This window comes from Rana temporaria, chromosome 11, assembly GCF_905171775.1.
Source record: "Rana temporaria chromosome 11, aRanTem1.1, whole genome shotgun sequence".
NCBI classification, from domain to species: domain Eukaryota; kingdom Metazoa; phylum Chordata; class Amphibia; order Anura; family Ranidae; genus Rana; species Rana temporaria.
Genome location: NC_053499.1, coordinates 143075049 through 143095638, shown reverse-complemented (window position 1 = coordinate 143095638; position 20590 = coordinate 143075049). Strand labels below are relative to the sequence as shown.

At 45.8% G+C, this 20590-nt stretch overlaps 1 protein-coding gene across 1 annotated transcript in view; it reads right to left on the bottom strand.

Moving 5' to 3' along the window:
* Window positions 1-20590, bottom strand: part of HYDIN (HYDIN axonemal central pair apparatus protein) — a 159070-nt gene that overhangs the window by 20394 nt on the left and 118086 nt on the right. Inside the window, exons 49-67 of the mRNA XM_040329299.1 lie at window positions 19791-19910; window positions 19445-19604; window positions 18341-18513; window positions 17153-17351; window positions 16901-17000; window positions 14750-14849; window positions 14510-14678; window positions 14053-14294; window positions 12527-12647; window positions 10913-11117; window positions 8619-8854; window positions 8112-8263; window positions 6477-6666; window positions 5261-5360; window positions 4852-5103; window positions 3369-3511; window positions 3078-3290; window positions 2537-2697; window positions 586-658 (exon numbers count right to left, since the gene is read on the bottom strand). Of these exons, the coding sequence (XP_040185233.1) occupies window positions 586-658; window positions 2537-2697; window positions 3078-3290; window positions 3369-3511; window positions 4852-5103; window positions 5261-5360; window positions 6477-6666; window positions 8112-8263; window positions 8619-8854; window positions 10913-11117; window positions 12527-12647; window positions 14053-14294; window positions 14510-14678; window positions 14750-14849; window positions 16901-17000; window positions 17153-17351; window positions 18341-18513; window positions 19445-19604; window positions 19791-19910 (3109 nt within the window). The remainder of the gene's footprint in view (window positions 1-585; window positions 659-2536; window positions 2698-3077; window positions 3291-3368; window positions 3512-4851; window positions 5104-5260; window positions 5361-6476; window positions 6667-8111; window positions 8264-8618; window positions 8855-10912; window positions 11118-12526; window positions 12648-14052; window positions 14295-14509; window positions 14679-14749; window positions 14850-16900; window positions 17001-17152; window positions 17352-18340; window positions 18514-19444; window positions 19605-19790; window positions 19911-20590) is intronic.

The window sequence follows — 20590 nt, the reverse complement described above, 5'->3', positions numbered from 1 at the left end:
AAGAGACTTATGCCAGTCGTATCTTAGGCTAAGGTCGGCGTATCTAGCTTTCTGAATACAGAAAGTAGATACGCCGGCGCAACTTAGCAATTACACGGCGTATCTATGGATACGCCGGTGTAATTGCTCTCTGAATCTACCCCACTGTTCTTATTCCAGTGATAAATGAAGATGAACAAACACTGCAGTGGGATCAGTTCAGTATGGTTTCATCTGGCTGTGTCAGTATAATCCCAGCAGTGCATGGGGAGTATAGAGGAGTACAATGGAAAATTATTTTTGTAATTTTTAATGTCTTTTTTAACTTGTAGGAAATGGAAATTCATAGAAAAAAACTCTGATTAAGGTATAATAATAGAATGAACATGCTGCATGTTATCTGGTCCTGGAGACACTTACTGCTGCTCACTATTGTCTCTGAACAAGTCATAAACTCATGCAGCCCCGCCTCTCCTGTATCTCCAATATATCAAATCTAAATCTAGGGACTGACAAGTATGAGTAAACACCCCAGACAGCAAATAAGCACTACCCCACCCAGCTTAATGCAAGGCTACACAGTGTCCATTTACCCTGTTCCGTGACTCTGCTCTGTCCTTCCATCTGGACCTGCCAGGAGAACTCAAGCTGGACAGAACCACTGTTCTGTAAGAGGAACCTGAACACAGATAAAAGGGGGTCAGTTCCTACACATAGAGATAGGGAAAAGGTCAGTTCCTGCACATAGAGACAGGGAAGAGGTCAGTTCCTGCACATAGAGATAGGGAAAAGGTCAGTTCCTGCACATAGAGATAGAGAGAATGTCAGTTCCTGCACATCGAGATAGAGAGAATGTCAGTTCCTGCACATCGAGATAGAGAGAATGTCAGTTCCTGCACACAGAGAGAAGAGGTCAGTTCCTGCACATAGAAACAGAGAGGAGGTCCGTTTCTGCACATAGAGATAGAGAGGAGGTCAGTTCCTGCACATAGAGATAGAGAGAATGTCAGTTCCTGCACATAGAGATAGAGAAGAGGTCAGTTCCTGCACATAGAGATAGAGAAGAGGTCAGTTCCTGCACATAGAGATAGAGAAGAGGTCAGTTCCTGCACATAGAGATAGAGAGGAGGTCAGTTCCTGCACAAAGAGATAGAGAGAATGTCAGTTCCTGCACATAGAGATAGAGAAGAGGTCAGTTCCTGCACATAGAAACAGAGAGGAGGTCTGTTTCTGCACATAGAGAGGAGGCCAGTTCCTGCACATAGAGATAGAGAGGAGGTCAGTTCCTGCACATAGAGACAGGGAAGAGGTCAGTTCCTGCACATAGAGATAGAGAGAATGTCAGTTCCTGCACATAGAGATAGAGAGGAGGTCAGTTCCTGCACAAAGAGATAGAGAGAATGTCAGTTCCTGCACATAGAGATAGAGAAGAGGTCAGTTCCTGCACATAGAAACAGAGAGGAGGTCTGTTTCTGCACATAGAGAGGAGGTCAGTTCCTGCACATAGGATAGAGAGGAGGTCAGTTCATGCACATAGGATAGAGAGGAGGTCAGTTCATGCACATAGAGTTAGAGAAGAGGCCAGTTCCTGCACATAGAGATAGAGAGGAGGTCTGTTTCTGCACATAGAGATAGAGAAGAGGTCAGTTCCTGCACATAGAGATAGAGAGGAGGTCTGTTTCTGCACATAGAGATAGAGAGGAGGTCAGTTCCTGCACATAGAGATAGAGAGGAGGTCAGTTCCTGCACATAGGATAGAGAGGAGGTCAGTTCATGCACATAGAGATAGAGAGGAGGTCAGTTCCTGCACATAGGATAGAGAGGAGGTCAGTTCATGCACATAGAGTTAGAGAAGAGGTCAGTTCCTGCACATAGAGATAGAGAGGAGGTCAGTTCCTGCACATAGAGATAAAGAAGAGGTCAGTTCCTGCACACAGAGAGAAGAGGTCAGTTCCTACACATATGATAGAGAGGAGGTCAGTTCATGCACATAGGATAGAGAGGAGGTCAGTTCATGCACATAGAGTTAGAGAAGAGGTCAGTTCCTGCACATAGAGATAGAGAGGAGGTCAGTTCCTGCACATAGAGATAGAGAGGAGGTCAGTTCCTGCACATAGAGATAGAGAAGAGGTCAGTTCCTGCACATAGAGATAGAGAGGAGGTCAGTTCCTGCACACAGAGAGAAGAGGTCAGTTCCTGCACACAGAGAGAAGAGGTCAGTTCCTGCACATAGAGATAGAGAGGAGATCAGTTCCTGCACACAGAGAGAAGAGGTCAGTTCCTGCACATAGGATAGAGAGGAGGTCAGTTCATGCACATAGGATAGAGAGGAGGTCAGTTCCTGCACATAGAGATAGAGAAGAGGTCAGTTCCTGCACATAGGATAGAGAGGAGGTCAGTTCCTGCACATAGAGATAGAGAAGAGGTCAGTTCCTGCACATAGAGATAGAGAAGAGGTCAGTTCCTGCACATAGAAATAGAAAGGAGGTTAGTTTCTGCATACAGATAAGAAAGAAGTCAGTTCCTCTCAAAGGTCTCTGCTTCTCTCTGCACTCACTTGTACACTAGTGTCTGATACAGGAGAGTATCTCGGAAATGGACGTCCGCAGAATTGGCCTTGTACTGAGCATGGTCCACAGCAGCGCTCACCAGCAGCTCCACTTGGCGAGACCCATCATCCAGAAGTGTGTGTGCCGGTTCCGGATCTGTCTCTATCACCTACAGACAGATGTCCATTATGTAAGTGGTACTGCTCTAAGGGAATTCTGCTGTATATCCTGCCATCTCAGACCCACCCCTGCCCTCTGAACCGGCCAATATCTGACCGTTCGGCTCCTATACTCTCAGGGAGGGACTCATTGCCCACTGGTACCAGAGATTCTCCAGTATGATGGACAGTTGTTGTGGGTGGTGTTGTATAACCCTGCCTCCTGCCCTGTCCTCCCGCAGACCTAAGCCCATATAGTGATGTTATTAGAGCTCCATGACATGAAGATGGCTCTGTACAATAAACCCTGATAACCTCACATCTTGATATGAATGAAATCTCATCATGTCACTGTCAGAGTGGATGCTCATTTTGGTTTCTCCCAGCTCACCTTCTTCTTGGCAGGGCGCTGCACCCCTTTCCCGCCATCCACCCACTTCACTGTCCTCATTCTGACATCCCAGTCTGGAACCTGGTCCACGGGAAGTGCGAACGATATCCGCCACACTCTGCACTTCACCGGAGACTTGTCCAGCACCACAGCCACGCCAGACTTCATAGTGAGTGTAATGTCCTTGGTGCAGCCGGCATGGATATGTCCAACCTGTCGGAAGGAAACACAGTGATTCTCGTATCTCTTGTCTATGGTAGGTGGCCACAATTTGATCCCTTCATATCATACCTGAGGGGAGAAGTCCAGAGGAGCCTCCTGAGGCCACTCAAACCTCATGGTGTCTGTCAGGCTGCGGTTTGTCATGGTGAACGTCACCTGGTATTGCTGACCGATGTGACAGTCTCCAAAAACAACGTGCTCGGTCCGGGTGGCTGTTACACAAAACACAGAACATTACAGTAATAGAAAGGGCACTAAGGTATGCTGGGGGGATGGGAGTCATTCAGGTATAGCAGGGGATAGGGGAAATAGTTCAGTTATAGTGGTGGGGGGGGGGGCTTTGTGTATAACGGGAGGAGGAGGGGGCTCAGGTATAGCAAAAAGGGGGCACTTGGGTATAATAGGGGGGACTCAGTTAAAGTGGGAGGGGTGCTCTTGGGTGTAGTGGAAGGGGGTTACTCGGACATAGTGGAATAGTGGTGCGTGGGTATTTTGGGAGGTATTTGGGTATAGTGGGTAGCAGGGGCGGAATGACCATTCGGGCCCTCGGGCACTGCCCGAGGGCCCCATGCCACTAGGGGGCCCCATCAGGGTTGCCAGCCTCAGTAAAACCAGGGACAGTATGTAAAAATCTGTGTTTTTTTAAAAAAAATACCAAGATTATAGCTGTGTGTATGTGTATTCTGTGTGTATGTATACTGTGTGTCTATACTGTGTGTGTGTGTGTATTGTGACAGGAAGTCAGGTAAATCTGTGGGTGTTGTCACTGATGGGACATACATTTCTGCCTTGTTTAGACGATACACAGATTGTTATCGGGCATCGGCTGCAAACGTAGCCAGTGGAAGGCTAAAGGCCGTTGAAAAGCTTCAGCTGTTCAGAAAAAAGCAATCAAGGCCTTTATAAGTAGCCAGAGGGTTACCACTTGGTTGCTGCATCACTCCTAAGGCTGTGTGAGTAGGAGAGCAGTGCCAGAAAGTCTCCTGATGAGGTGAGGAGACCATTGACTTTTTCCTGTGTTATAAATATCAAAAGACTACTGTTTGTGCTGAATGACCAGCATTGTCTGCCCAGCGCTAGGCTGAGCCAGACTCCTTAGATAGGTTCCTGTGTGGAAGGTAGACGCCCAGAGTGGCTAGGATTTATTTTATGTTTAATTTTGTTTATGCTGTTTGGATGCTTGCAATTGTTTTCCAGCAAGATGGAAAATAAACCAAAAACGTTGTTTTCAACCGTCTTCGACTGCCAGTCTGTATAATTCAGTGTGTGGTGAACCTATCCAAGGGGTCATACACCCCGCTACCGAGCTAAGCCCTCACAGTATATACTGTGTATGTATACTGTATGTGTCTGTCTGTGTGTGTGCTATGTGGCCCCATAATCTCCTATTTCCCAGGGGCCCCATAATCTCCTATTGCCCGGGGCCCCATGAGATGTCAGTCCACCCCTGGTGGGGAGGGTACACTCACACGCGGCCCTCTCTCTATGTCAAGGTCAGCCGATATAACAGCTTTCCCCATTCCTAAAGACTTATTCACATTTGAAGCTTTACCTTCCACAACATCATCATCCAGCTGTCCTTCAGGGGTGAACAGTCCTCCCGGGCTGTGGATATTGTCGAGGGTCAGGTCTTCTAGGTAACCCTCCCCAACCAGTTGTACACTGGTCTTCTCATACTGATTGTCCAGCACTGACATCTGTAAGGCGCACTCACATCGCAGTGGCTCGGTGGGACAAAAGACCACATCGAATTCTGCCACTTCCCCTGGGCGAAGGATCAGGGAGGCGGTATGTGGCCGGCGCCCTATGGGACACAAGAGAACATGAGATAAAAGACAACTTCTATAACCCCCCCAACTACCACACACAGCACTAAGGATGGCTGTACTCCACACTGATGCACACATCATTTAGAATGGCTGTACACCAATATACACAACATTCAGGTAATGATTTCTCACCTGGCTCTCCCCCCTCATTCCAGGCTGGGTAGATGCAGTGTGTATTGGGCTTTGGTTTTAAATTGAAGACTTGCCCACATTCAGGTAAGTCAATGTTCAGCTGTCAGGTGAGAAATTCAGTTACTGATAGAATACATAGACAAGGCCCCTGGATAATTCTCCTCTATTACAATGTATTATAAAGGGGTATGATACTATCTGACACAGGGGTTTATTTACTAAAGCCGGAGAGTGCAAAATCAGTCTCACTTCTGCATAGTAACAAGTTGGCTTTCAGGTTTTATTTCCAAAGCTTAAAGCGGTGGTTCACCCTTATTAACAACTTTTTAGCATAAAATGAGGCATAGTAGCGCGAGCTACAGTATGCCTGTCTTTATTTTTTTTATCCCCGTACTCACAGTGTAATCGTACAGACAAGATTCCGACTCCCCGCGGGGAATGGGCGTTCCTATGGAGAGGGAAGGTGATTGCCGGCTCTGGCACGTCACGCTCCCCGAAGACAGCCGGAACAGGTCTCAGCTCTTCACGGCGCTATACGGCGCCTGCGCACAGACTATGCGCAGGCGCCGTGAAGCGCCAAGTCCTATTTCGGGTATTTCCGGAGAAGCGTGACGTGCCATAGCCGGCTGTCAATCATGCTCCCTCTCCATAGGAACGCCCATTCCCCGAGGGGGGTCGGAATCTTGTCTCTACGATTACACTGTGAGTACGGGGATAAAAAAATAAAGACAGGCATACTGTAGCTCGCGCTACTATGCCTCATTTTATGCTAGAAGAAAATTTTTTTTTTTTTTTTATTAATAGGGTGAACCCCCGCTTTAATTGAACAAGTTGAAGTCAGAAGCTGATTGGCTACCATACAATACTGCACCAGATTCTGAGTGCTTTAGTAAAGCTCCCCCAAGGTGTATATCTGTACTGTGCTGCACAGCAAGACACTGTAACACATGAGTTTATTTACTAAAACTGGAGAGTGCAAAATCTGGTGCAGCTGGGTATGGGAGCCAATCAGCTTCTAACTTCCGCTTGTTCAATTAGGCTTTGACAAAAAAAAAAACAGGAAGCTGATTGGCTTTTATGCAGAGCTGCACCGGATTTTGCACATTCCAGTTTTAGTAAATCAACCCCAAGGTGTAATACAAAATTTATATCCAGCTATTACATTACCACAGAGTGTCTGAGTGTGTGTGTACAGTGCTGGAGGTTGGACGGTTACCTGAGCTGGGATGGATGCTTCATTCTTTAAAACAAGGGGGAGCTGCTGGCTCTGACCAATCAGAAGTCTTTGGAAAAGTAAGACAGGGTTTCCATGCTTGCTGCGCAGAACGGGGCGTAAGATGGTGACCCGGGGAAGGTTGCCCTCCCCACAGATGTCAAAGGTCAAGTTTTGGGACTTGGAAAGAGCACTAAAGAAGGAGAGAAGAAATAAATGTTCATACAAAAGACAAGGACACAAACCCACAATGACATTTCGTAACTCAGAGATGGGCACAATATTGCCTTGTGAGGGAGCTGAGAAGCATCATGTTGGGGTTTTCCATGGAAGATCCTCAAATCAACTACAAATCCTTCACTCCACAAGTAATGCCTGTGTTTCTGATGTAACGGAGTCTTCAGAGAAATTTGGCTAAGCTACTGTTGGATTAATGCCGGGATGTTTTTATCCTGGTTATGTCGAGGTCACATCATCTACTACAGTATACTGTGATCACCTGACATACTCTCCATGATGTCTCATACTACAGTATACTGTGATCTCCTGACATACTCTCCATGATGTCTCATACTACAATATACTGTGATCACCTGACATACTCTCCATGATGTCTCATACTACAGTATACTCTGATCTCCTGACATACTCTATATGATGATGAATACTACAGTATACTGTGACCTCCTGACATACTCTATATGATGATGCATACTACAGTATACTGTGATCTCCTGACATACTCTATATGATGATGCATACTACAGTATACTGTGATCTTCTGAAATACTCTATATGATGATGCATACTACAGTATACTGTGATCTCCTAACATACTCTCCATGATGTCTCATACTACAGTATACTGTGATCTTCTGAAATACTCTATATGATGATGCATACTACAGTATACTGTCATCTCCTAACATACTCTCCATGATGTCTCATACTACAGTATACTGTGATCTTCTGAAATACTCTATATGATGATGCATACTACAGTATACTGTGATCTCCTGACATACTCTATATGATGATGCATACTACAGTATACTCTGATCTCCTAACATACTCTCCATGATGTCTCATACTACAGTATACTGTGATCTCCTGACATACTCTATATGATGATGCATACTACAGTATACTGTGATCTCCTGACATACTCTATATGATGAATACTACAGTATACTGTGATCTCCTGACATACTCTATATGATGATGAATACTACAGTATACTGTGATCTCCTGACATACTCTATATGATGATGCATACTACAGTATACTCTGATCTCCTAACATACTCTCCATGATGTCTCATACTACAGTATACTGTGATCTCCTGACATACTCTATATGATGATGCATACTACAGTATACTGTGATCTCCTAACATACTCTCCATGATGTCTCATACTACAGTATACTGTGATCACCTGACATACTCTCCATGATGTCTCATACAACAATATACTGTGCTCTCTTGACATATTCCCCATGATTTTTCATACTACAGTATACTGTGCTCTCCTGACATACGCTCCATGTTGCTTTATATGACAATATACCGTGATCTCCTGACATATCCTCCATGTTGCCTCATACTACATGCATCATGTTTGGCAGATTACTTTGTACCTTGGCATCCCATCCACGGCCACCTCAAAGGCGCACTGGTACATCTGCATGCTCTGGGGGGTGAAGGACACAGTGACAAAGCTATGACTGTGACTCGGGACTGTCATCCGCGATGGCTGGATTTCGAAGATGTCAGTGATCCGAGCTGTGGACTAGAGGGAGAAGAGTGGCTAGTTTACCATACAGTGCTGACATAAGATCCTCCCTACATTCACATACAGGATAACTGAATAGGCTAGTGCCAAGTGATTTAACCTGCAAGCACTCAATAAGATTCAGATTCCATTAGAAAAGAGATCTCCAAACTACGGCCCTCCAGCTGTTGCAGGACTACACGTCCCATGAGGCATTGTACAACTCTGACTTTCACAGACATGACTGGGCATGATGGGAATTGTAGTTCCTAAACAACTGGAGGGCCATAGTTTGGAGACACCTGCATTAGAACAATGAAGGGTGATTGGTGAGGCATTCATGTTACCATCTCCCGCCACAAAACTTCTGTACCTTACTGGACATGGGTTTGGCATTCAGTGTCACATCACAGGCCACTTTTCCGCTGTTGATGATCTTAAAGCGAGCGCAGGAAGTCTGTCCTACAATGACATTCCAAAACAGAAAGCGATTCTCGTCTTTCAGGTAAATTCCACCGGACTGCAATGGCGGCAGACACTGGAGGATCCTGGCATCTCCTATAATTCTGTGCTCCTCAAAAATGCTACCGATGTCATCTGTGACAAATCCTGAAATGAACAAAGAGTGAGGATCATACAGAGCACAACAATGACCAAAGCACACGATTATATAAATAAAGTGGACTTGTCTCTCTTACAATGAGTCACAACTACAGTATGTAAACTAGTAGCTCTACAAACTGAAATGGCTATTTACACCAGCCCAAGAAAATAGAGAACTTCGTACAGCAGCCTTACAGAATTTAGAATGGATTGGGGGTAATCCACAACGACCCGGCGCAACGTAACTTTGGTCATTTAAGTTACACCGCCGCAAATTACACTAGGTAGTGCCCGATCCACAAAGCACTTACCTTGAAATTTGCAGTGGTGTAACTTAAAATCGTCTGGCGCAAGGCGTTCCTAATTTAATGGGGCGAGTCCCATTTAAATTAGGCGCGCTCCCGCGCCGGACGTACTGCGCATGCTCCCGACGTCATTTTCCCGACGTGCATTGCGCGGTTTTACGTTGCGCCGGGTTTTGAGAATAGCGACGGGCGTAAAAAAAAAAAATACGAGTTGCGGCGGGAAAAAAAAATGTTTTAAAAAAAAACTGACAGCGACGCGGGGTAGAAGGGTCTGCTTTTACAAGGTGTAAACAGTTTAGGCCTTGTAAAAGCAGCCCTAATTTTACGATTGCAAACTAATACTTACGGAGAAAAAACGAAGCGTAAAAGCTTTGTGGATCTCCGTAAGTGCTAATTTGCATACCCGAAGCGGCATTTCGACGAGAAATGCCCCCAGAGGCGGATGCGGTACTGCATCCTAAGATCCGACAGTGTAAGTCCCTTACACATGTCGGATCTTCTGCCTATCTATGGGAAACTGATTCTGTGGATCAGTTCCATAGATAGAAACAGGGATACGCCGGCGTATCCCTTTTCAGGATCAGGCCCATTGTTCATACAGATGTGTATTCAGAATAGACGTGCACGCTGAAATATTTTGTTTCGGAATTTCGTTTTCGTCCAAAAAAATAAATTAATTTTGTTACTCACTAAATTCGTTTTTATTTATTTTGTTTCGTTAAAAACTGCATTTGTCCGAAAATCCGAATTAATTAAGGTCGAGTCTGTCATTGAATGCTTATGGTGTCTGTCGAATGTTCTAAGACGATTCGACGGAGCAGCTAAACTGTACGACGCCGCAATCGTACATTTCCAGGCAAATGTTCCGCCCACAAGCTATAGAAGAATTTTAATGTTGTATGACACTAGTAATAATTATATTTATAAATTATTATTACTAGTCAACCAACATTCAAATTCTTCTATAGTCTATGGGCCGGGCATTTGACAGAAAATATATGATTGTGGTGTCGTACAGTTTAGCTGCTTGTCGAATCTTCTTAGAACTTTCGACAGACACCATAAGCCTTCAATGACAGATTCGACGTTTGTATGTTTTCCGCTGCTTCGTCGAATCTTCGTCGTTCATGTCGAATGATCTACCCCAACACTGTCAAATCTTTCCTCTCTATGTAGAATAATATTGGACTAATATAGTTAGGTTAGGCACATTCAACCGCAGGTTCAATAGACACAGATCGCTATTGTCAGCGTCATGTCGAATCTTCTATCTATATCAAACTGTTGTAGCAACGAAAACTAAAATAAAGCATTTTTTTATGTTGGATCTTTCGGATTTCGAATTCTGCATGTTCGTTTTCGTTTGTTAAAACGATAACGAAAATACCCAAAATTCGGACGAAAATGCATTCGGAACGAAAAGGAATGCACATGTCTAATTCAGAATATAGAGTGGATTGTTCATAAAGATGTGTAGTCAAAAAATACTGTAGAATGGATTGTTCTTACAGCTGTGCATTCAGAATATAAGATGCTTTGTTTATGCAGCTGTGTATTCAGATTATAGAATGCATTGTTTATATAGGTGTGTATTCAGAATATAGAATTGATTGTTCATACTGGTGTGTATTCATTATTTAAAGCTGTATGCAGTACATAGTCAGTGTGACTTGTGGATGAGAGACAGGTTCACCTAAAGGAAGCATTACCAATATGATAAATAAGAATAGTGTGCTGAGGGGAGGGAGATCAGCCTTACCCGGAATGCATCCTTCAGTCACCAGTCGGAAGGGGATTCCATTCGGATGATCCTCTGGGTTCCGATCAGATATATCTATAGCCAGGAATTCCTCACTCTTCCCAAGCTGATCAGCAAAACACTCCACACTGATCACCTGCTGACCCCCTGGAGGAATGTTTGCAAAGCCGGGTGAAATGATGAACATGCCCAGAGCAAACCGTGCCTGAAAGATGGACATGGGACAAGCATGAGACAAGTTGGATCCCTGTGTACAGCAGCCAATCTGCTCCTGCTAAGTTTGATCTTGTCCAACCTACTGCTGTACACCATGATCCTGCACATCCCACTTTTGTTCATCCCACGTCTGTCCATCACGATCCTGTCCACTCCACTCCTGTCCATAATGATCCTACCCACCCCTTCCTGTCCCTTTCACTCCTGTCCACCATGATCCTGTCCCCTCTACTCCTGTCCACCATGATCCTGTCCCCTCTACTTCTGTCCACCCCACTCCTATCCACCATGATCCTGTCCCCTCTACTTCTGTCCACCCCACTCCTATCCACCATGATCCTGTCCCCTCCACTTCTGTCCACCCAACTCCTGATCCCTCCAGTCCTGTCCACCCCATTTCTGTTTGCCCCATTTCCCTCCTCTACACTATGAACCTGTCCACTTCAGTCCTGTGCATCCCACTCTTGTCCACTCCACTGGTCTCTACACCTCTCCTGTCCACTTAACTCCTATCCACCCCACTCTTGCCTACCCCTGTCCACTCCAGGGCCCCACTGGGAGAAGATAATTGTCAGGCTCTGTACGAGACATCACTGCTGTCCATAGTGTAGCATATATACATATCATGTACACTAAAGCCTAGTACACACAATGGGCCTGATCCTCAAAAGGGATACGCCGGCGTATCTACTGATACGCCGTCGTATCCCTGTTTCTATCTATGGAACTGATCCACAGAATCAGTTTCACATAGATAGGCAGAAGATCCGACATGTGTAAGGGACTTACACTGTCGGATCTTAGGATGCAGTACCGCGAAATGCCGCTTCGGGTATGCAAATTAGCACTTACGGAGATCCACAAAGCTTTTACGCTTCGTTTTTTCTCCGTAAGTATTAGTTTGCTGTCGCAAAATTAGGGCTGCTTTTACAAGGCCTAAACTGTTTACACCTTGTAAAAGTAGACCCTTCTACCCCGCGTCGCTGTCATTTTTTTTTTTCACTTCGGAAGTGTAATGTAATGTATTGTACTGTAATGTATTCTTTAATTTCCAAGCATGCGTTGTTTTGGTTTCATGAGTTTTTTTCGTACAAACACCATACAAATTACAAGAAAATTGTGTGTTATGTTAGTGTACGAAAAAAATGTTTGTGCTTGTCCCTTCGGATATTTTCGCATGAACGGTTGTGTTCTCGAAAGCTGTGTACTAATGATCAAATTATAGGACCATTGCTCCAAAAGCAGTATTTTTCGTCGGATTTTCTCATTCTGTGAACCAAGTATAGGAGCTATGGAAGGCCTGAATGACAGGAACGAAAAGCCACACTAAGGATCTGGGAAATGCTCTGTGTAATGTGTCTTATACCTTATCTTACAAACACACAGATATCAGCCCACCTGTCCAGAAACATTTGTCTCTCTCAGCTGGGAATCGGAGCGCTTGGTTTTGCTTAAAGCAATAGATCTACTGGATCCAGAACCCTCCCGGGATCGAGATCTCTTCATGCCGTAAGTCAGCCTGAAACAGAGATAATGAATCATTAGAAGAGACCTGCTCCAAACTTTCAAATGGGTAAAGCTGAACTCCAAAAAACTGCTAAATGCAGAGTTGCAATACATACAGTATATAGAAACTTTCTAACATGCCGAAGGATTTGTATTTCTTTTCAGGCGCGCCTGTCATTCAGACACCCCTGCTGGGTACCGCCCTTCCTAAGACCTTTCTGCAGACTACCCGGCAATTGAGAAGCAAAGCCTGGTCCAGGACAAGCCCCCAACCTGTAACTGAACAATGAAAAAGGAGAAGCACCCTGGTAAGATTGTCACACAAAGCTGCAGAAGGTGATTGGCTCCAGTGCTGTCCCTCGCCCTCCAGTCTGATTACTGCTGTGCAGAGTATTAGAGGAGGACCAATTGGGTACTTCTTTTTAATGAATCCATCATGGATTAAATGATGACCCCAAAGGTCATTATAATGTATTACTGACTAAGACCAGAGAGGACACATTTCACAAAAGGCTCACAGAAGTTAATGAAACTCATTTTCTATGCGTCAACTCCATGGCGCTCTTACCGAATAACACTAGAGAAAGCAATTTGCGCACAAAGGTGGAGTTGCTACTCGCAGTGGCCAAAATAACAAACATGTTATACTTGCCTGCTCTGTGTAAGAGTTTTGCACAGATAGGCCACGATCCTCCTCTTCTGGGGTCCCCCAGCAGCGCTCCTGGCTCCTCCTCTTCTAAAGTGCCCCCACAGAGAGCCGCTTTCCATGGGGGCACTTGCACGGGCACGCTCCCAAGTCCTGCTGCTGCGTCCATTGATACAGACAGCGGGACTCGGCCCCGCTCCTGGCTCCCATGTCACTGGATTTGATTGACAGCAGCGGGAGCCAATGGCTCCTTCTGCTATCAATCCATTCAAAGAGGATCAGAGACAGTGGCTGGAGCTGTTGTGCTCGTCGCTGGAATGATTAGGTAAGAAAAAGGGGGGGTCTGGGGGGGGGGGTGCTGTAGCACAAAAGGTTTTTGACCTTAATGCATAGAATGCATTAAGGTGAAAACCCATGAGGGTTTACAACCCCTTTAATTTTTTTAAAACATGAAAGGTAAAACATCATTGATTGCTAAAGATAACAATTCCACGTTTATCCTCATTTCTTGTCTGCAATTTTGATCACTGGGTCCTGTGCAAGCTATCTGTGTGCACCGTATATGACCTATGCATGACCAAAAATGTAGCAAATCCTTATATAGGCTAGTAAAGTTATGTGCTAAATAGATGTGGTTGGGTTATGGTCACCTTTGTTAAAGTTCGGTTAGAAATTGCCCACCGCATCTTTGTAAATAGGAACAACAATGAATTAGTGCTTTATACACAGGCCGTTAATTAGTGCTTTATACACAGGCCGTTCCCCATCTTACCCCTTCTTAGCAGGTTGGATGATCACCTCCCTGATCATTTTGCTGATGCTGTAACGGAACTCCAGCTGCCCACAGTTCTCCAAGGTGAAAGAATGAAGCTTGCGGACCCCAATCACCATGGCGCCAAAGCTGATGTCGGAGGATGGCGCTAGACGGTACTTGGAGAAAGCGGATGCACCAGACAATCGAATGGGGATACTCGCAATTGTTTCACCACCCTCACTTAGATTTGGTTCAATAACCTGCATAGAAATTCAAAGAGAAGGAACAGAATGAGTCCAACATAAATCTACTGAGCGAGTTCAAAATAAATCTACTGAGCGAGTTTAACATCAGTCTACTGAGTTCAACATAAATTTACTGAGCGAGTTCAACATCAGTCTACTGAGTTCAACATCAATCTACTGAGCGAGTCCAAAAGAAATCTGCTGAGAGAGTCCAATATAAATTTGCTCACCTGACATTTCAAGATGGGTTTATCTGTAATCTGCACTTCCTTCTTTGCCTGGAAGACAATCTGTACCTGGGTCGCCCGGTCATTGGGGCTGAGCGTTCCTTTCTGGGGCAATATGCTGAATATGGCGTTCAGATCAGGCATTCCAGGAGTGGAGGCTTCCAGGGAGAAACTGTGGACAGGAAAAGAGATTACACTCTGACACATGTGCAAGAAGGAGCTGTGAAGGTCTGAGCCACTCACCTAAAGCCAATCTCATATTTGCCTTTGTTCTTCAGTGACAAACTATGCTTAGCTTCATCCATCACTTTCACCACCCCAAAATCCAATCCACCATCCGTGCCTGCAAGGTGAGGAAAAATATGTCCAATACAACTTACAGGAAATGCAGGACACAAGAGGATAAGAGTTCCCTGACCAAAAGAGTTTACAATCTAGAAGGCTGAGCTACACTTTACACTTTACACAATGAGAAAGGGTTAGTGGGAGAGATGAAGGGCAGGTGAGAGAGGTAAAGGGAAGATGGGAGAGGCAGAGGGCAGGTAGGAGAGGCAAGTATGATAGATGGAGAGCAGGTGGAATTGGTCGAGGGCGGGTAGGAGAGGCAGAAAGCAGTGTCATCTTAAGAGCATTATAGGCCCCCGGGCAATACAGCGCACTGGGGCCCTGTCTACACAATCACGCACGAGAATTTACTGACAAAAATTATAAAATTTACTGGCAGAACCACATTTTTTACTGCCACTGCAAAAAAAAGTACCTAAAATTACAGTTTTCAGTGCCCAACAATGCAAATGTCAGTATTTAAACTATAAACATATAGCTAGTGCTATTAGCAATGTCTTCATTGACATGAAGGTCAAGTTACTATAACCCAGCCAGCACAGAGTTCCCTCTTACATCACAGAGTCTGCAGGATTCCCCCTTACAGTGAAAGGGAACTCTTATGTAAAGGGGAACGCTGCAAATCATGATCTAAGGGGGGAACTCTGATGTGGAGGGGGGCTCTGGTGACCAGAGACCACCTTATATCAGAGTCCACTGCTTTCTCTCTCCCACTTACATCAGGGTCCGCAGACTGAGTTCCCCCTTGCATTGTAAGGGGGAATCCTGCAGACTCTGATGTAAAGGGGAACTCTGATGTGGGGGGCACTCTGGTGACCAGAGACCACCTTCCGTAGAGTAAATACACTAAAGTAAGGGTGGTCACTAATATAGGAGGGGGAACCTTTATATCAGTGCCCCCTTACATTTTTGCATTCACTCCCCCCTTACATCAGCATTCGTGGAGGACCAGATCTTCTCTGTGATTTCCGCAAACTGGGCATGGGCAGTTCTAACCCGTCACTCTCCACTATTTTTTACTGGGGTTGCTGGGCAGCCGGTGGGGCCCCCCAGGCAAGCGGGGCCCCCGGGCAACTGCCCAGCGTGCCCAATGGAAAAGATGGCCCTGGCAGAAAGCACGTGGAAAATGTGAAGGACAGAAGGGTGAGATGAAGGGCAGGTAGGAGAGGCGGAGGGCAGGTAGGAGAGGCAGAGGGCAGGTAGGAGAGGCGGAGGGCAGGTAGGAGAGGCGGAGAGCAGGTAGGAGAGATGGAGAGCAGGTGGAATTGGTCGAGGGCGGGTAGGAGAGGCAGAAAGCAGGAGGAAAATGTGAAGGACAGAAGGGTGAGATGGAGGGCAGGTAGGAGAGGCGGAGGGCAGGTAGGAGAGGCAGAGGGCAGGTAGGAGAGGCGGAGGGCAGGTAGGAGAGGAGGAGAGCAGGTAGGAGAGATGGAGAGCAGGTGGAATTGGTCGAGGGCGGGTAGGAGAGGCAGAAAGCAGGAGGAAAATGTGAAGGACAGAAGGGTGAGATGGAGGGCAGGTAGGAGAGGCGGAGGGCAGGTAGGAGAGGCGGAGGGCAGGTGGAAGATTTGCAGGGAAAATGGGAGAGGCAGAGGGCAGGTAGGAGAGGCGGAGGGCAGGTAGGAGAGGCGGAGGGCAGGTAGGAGAGGCAGAGGGCAGGTAGGAGAGGCGGAGGGCAGGTAGGAGAGGCGGAGAGCAGGTGGAAGAGTTGCAGGGAAAATGGGAGAGGCGGAGGGCAGGTAGGAGAGGCGGAGGGCAGGTAGGAGAGATGGAGAGCAGTTGGAAGAGGTGGAGGGCAAAAGTGTGAGATGGAGGGCAGGTTAAAAAGGTGGAGAACAGATGGGAGAGGTGGAGAGGTCTTGCAGTAGCTTTCATGAAAGATAAATAGTTTTAGAGTTTTGTTAGTAGATAATAAGAAGTTGCCCTAGTCACGCATTGATCATATAACACGGATACAAAACACACTGATATGGAAATATTCTAGATTTGCCCACAGTGTACAATGCCTGGTTTGATAATCTAGTGATGGGAATGGTGAAGTTTAAGTACCTTTTGGGAAGCTGATATCCAGGGACACATCATATGATTCTGCAAACACATGAATGTTTTCCAGCTGGACAATTCCCAGAATGTTCTCTACATCAGAGACCTGCAGGGAGAAGAAAGAACATTCCAACAGGTCAGCCACTGAGAGGGTTCCATCTTCAGGAGATCAAGTAATCCAATAAACGTTAAAAAAAAACAGAGCCCCCCACACAAAGAATACACAGGAGAGTTAAAAAAATCAGTCGGCTTCAATACCTCCAAGCGAATAACCTTCTTGACGTTGGTGGCTTTGGCAGCTTTGAAGTGGAGCTGTAATCCGTACTCTGTTCGGGGGGCAACAATGCCCTGATCCTGTGACACAGAGAAGTCGTCCCCCAGATTCTCCAGGCCGGTCACACGCCATGCTGCCGGCAGGAAAGTACTGTTTCTCAGGAAGATGGTTTTGGTGTCTTTCCTGTTAAATGTGCAAATCAGAGAATGAGATTGTGACGTGCAGAATCCATGTACAACATGCATAGAGCTTGAAACCTATACAAGACTGTACACAGGGGTGTATTTAGGTTTTGTGCTACCCTAGGCCTGGTGAAACTTGCGCACCCCCTACTTACTATATATGACGCACCCCTTCCTTTTTAAGACCCGTCCTGTCATTTTCATGGGATGAGGACAGAGGGATGCAGTGGGATGATGACAGAGGGACAGGGTGGGATGAGGACAGGGGGACAGGGTGGGATGAGGACAGGGGGACAGGGTGGGATGAGCACAGAGGGACAGGGTGGGATGAGGATAGGGTGGGATGAGGACAGGGGGCAGGGTGGGATGAGCACAGGGAGACAAGGTGGGATGAGCACAGGGGGACAGGGTGGGATGAGCACAGAGGGACAGGGTGGGATGAAGATAGGGTGGGATGAGGACAGGGGACAGGGTGGGATGAGCACAGGGGGACAGGGTGGAATGAGCACAGGGGGACAGGGTGGAATGAGCACAGGGGGACAGGGTGGGATGAGCACAGGGGGACAGCTTTTTCGCCGCCCCCCGCAAAGTGCCGCCCTAGGCCTGGGCCTTGTCGGCCTAGGCCATAATACATCTCTGACTGTACATCACATAGAGACAGATTACAAGATGACTGCACATCACTAGAGAACAGAATATAGGATGACTGCTCATCAATGAATGACAGAATACAGGATAACTGTACATTACTGGGAGACAGAACACAAGTCGACTGTACATTACTGATAAACAGAATACAAGATGAATGCACATCACTGGAGGACAGAATATAAGATGACTGTACATCACTAGGAGACAGAAAACCTGATGACTGCACATCACCAAAAGGCAGAAGCAAACAACATCATAAGCAGCAAAGACTGGCCCCCATTTACACCAAGGTAACTTGGGGTCCCATGACATTGGGTATTTGGCCCTCATCTGTCTTACCGATGCAGAAGAATTTTTTCAAAGTGAACTTGCTTGCGGTCTAGTTCCAGTTCTGGACGCACGCCACGACAACACAAGTGGAATATGACAGGCTCAGGGTTGTCCTTAATGCAGCATACGATATTATCCTCAACCAAGCCCGGGGCAGTTGGGTATGCCCATATAGAGAGCTCCTAGAAGGGAACACATGTGGGGGTTACTGCAGATCGGATTAAACACCATTGATAGTGGGATAGAGCAATGTTCACGATGGGGCCTGTCTGAATCTATGCAGAATGAGAACACCTACAGAGAAAGTCACATTGAAGTTCATTTTAATAAAGCTGGAGAGTGCATTCTACTACATAGAAACCAAAATCGGCTTCCAGATTTTATTGCCAAAGCTTAAATGAACAAGCTGAGGTTAGAAGCGGATTTGTTTCTATGCAGAAGTGAGTCTGATTTTGCATTCTCCAGCTTTAGTAAATAAACCCCATTATGTCACAATTACTGCAGTTTGCAGCATGTTGTCTATGTGGTCAGTACGGATAAGCAGTACAGCAATGCAGAGCTTACCAACTATATGATTTGTACAGGTAAGAAGTACAGCACTGCGAGAAAGGCCATCTATATGGTCACTATGAATAGGCAGTACAGCAGTCTGGCCCAGGCCGTCTCTATGTTCAGTACAGATAGCCAGTCCAGAGCGGGCCTTTTATATAGTCAGTACTGATAAGCAGTACAGCAGTCCAGAGTGGGCCATCTATATAGTGAGTACAGATATGCAGTACAGCAGTCCAGAGTGGACCATCTATATAGTCAGTATGAATAAGCAATTTAGCAGTCCAGAGCAAGCTGCCTATATGGTCAGTATAGATAAGCAGTACAGCAGTCCCAAGCAGGGCGTCTATATGGTCAGTATACATAAGCAGTACAGCAGTCCCGAGCAGGGCGTCTATATGGTCAGTATAGATAAGCAGTATAGCAGTCTGCAGTAGACCAGCTATATGGTCAGTGTAGATAAACATGGTAACCAGCACACCCACACTACATATACTACAGGGGTGAGTGTATATTATATATGTTAGGGTACATAATAGCTGGATATCATAAAAAGTAGAAAACCTGCTTCTCGTGCGGTCTCAGCGTCATGCTTGGTGGATCCAGTATGAAGGTGGAAGCTTTGACATCATGTTGGAAGCAGAAAGTCACCTCGGATTCCATAGGTGATGCATTATAGATGGTGAGTTTCTCCATGTTCTCTGGGTACTGTCCTGCTTTATACCTGCAGAGGGCGGTAGAGATCTCAGTCTATGATGGTTGTCATTGAACTCATTCTTAATAGAAGCCTCCTATAATTTATACAGCTTCATATACATGAACCCGTTACAGAGCCATAGCACCTTACCCTGAGCTTATTACCATCTACCTGCTCAATCAAGAGTCAGCTGCAACAATCTCATGTACTCACTTCTCCCGGCTCTTCCCGCACAACAGAGGTCCAAAATCAAACGTGTTGCTGCTCAGGACGAACTTCTTCTGCACAATTTCATCACTTTTGGCATCCTTCTTCCGGTGGGGGAAAACGATTCTGAAAATCAAAGCACTTACCATTTACCTGGTTATTTATTAGGCAACAGCATTACACAAGGAATGTCTCTCGCTTTTCAGAATGAAGAAAAATAAATTTATTATTACAGCCATGTTCCTGAAATGTAAAGGGTTAGGTCACCTTTACCAATAAACTGTTTATCCAGGTAAGGGATGCCTTTAGATAAAAATTTTTTTTTTGCAGTTTTGAAGTTGGATGATATCCTTGCTATAGGTGTGGTACCTCCCAAAACCTGACAAAAACTCCCAGGGATGGCATCATCCTGTCCTGTCTTGTTGCTAGGATGATGCTAAGACATTCTCAGCTTTTACTGCAGAAATACAGGAGTGCGCTTTCAAACCCCCGCGCGTGTGGCCCACTATCGCCTCCATCGCAGCATCGCTGAACTCAGAGCTAAGAGCTACTGTGATGGGGATAGAGACGCATGAAAAAGTTTGAATCGGCTGGGAGTGTGTTAGCAACAAGGCAGGTTGGGATGATGCAAACTCTGGGAGTTTTTCTGCCAGGCTTCAGGAGGTATTTAATTGGCCTACACCTATACCAAGTGTTAATGAATTCAAATATATTTTTTTAATTAAAACAACAAACATACTTACCTGCTCTGAGTGGCCCTCAACCTATATGGTCCCCTGCCAGCACTCCTGGCTCTTCTTCTCTGT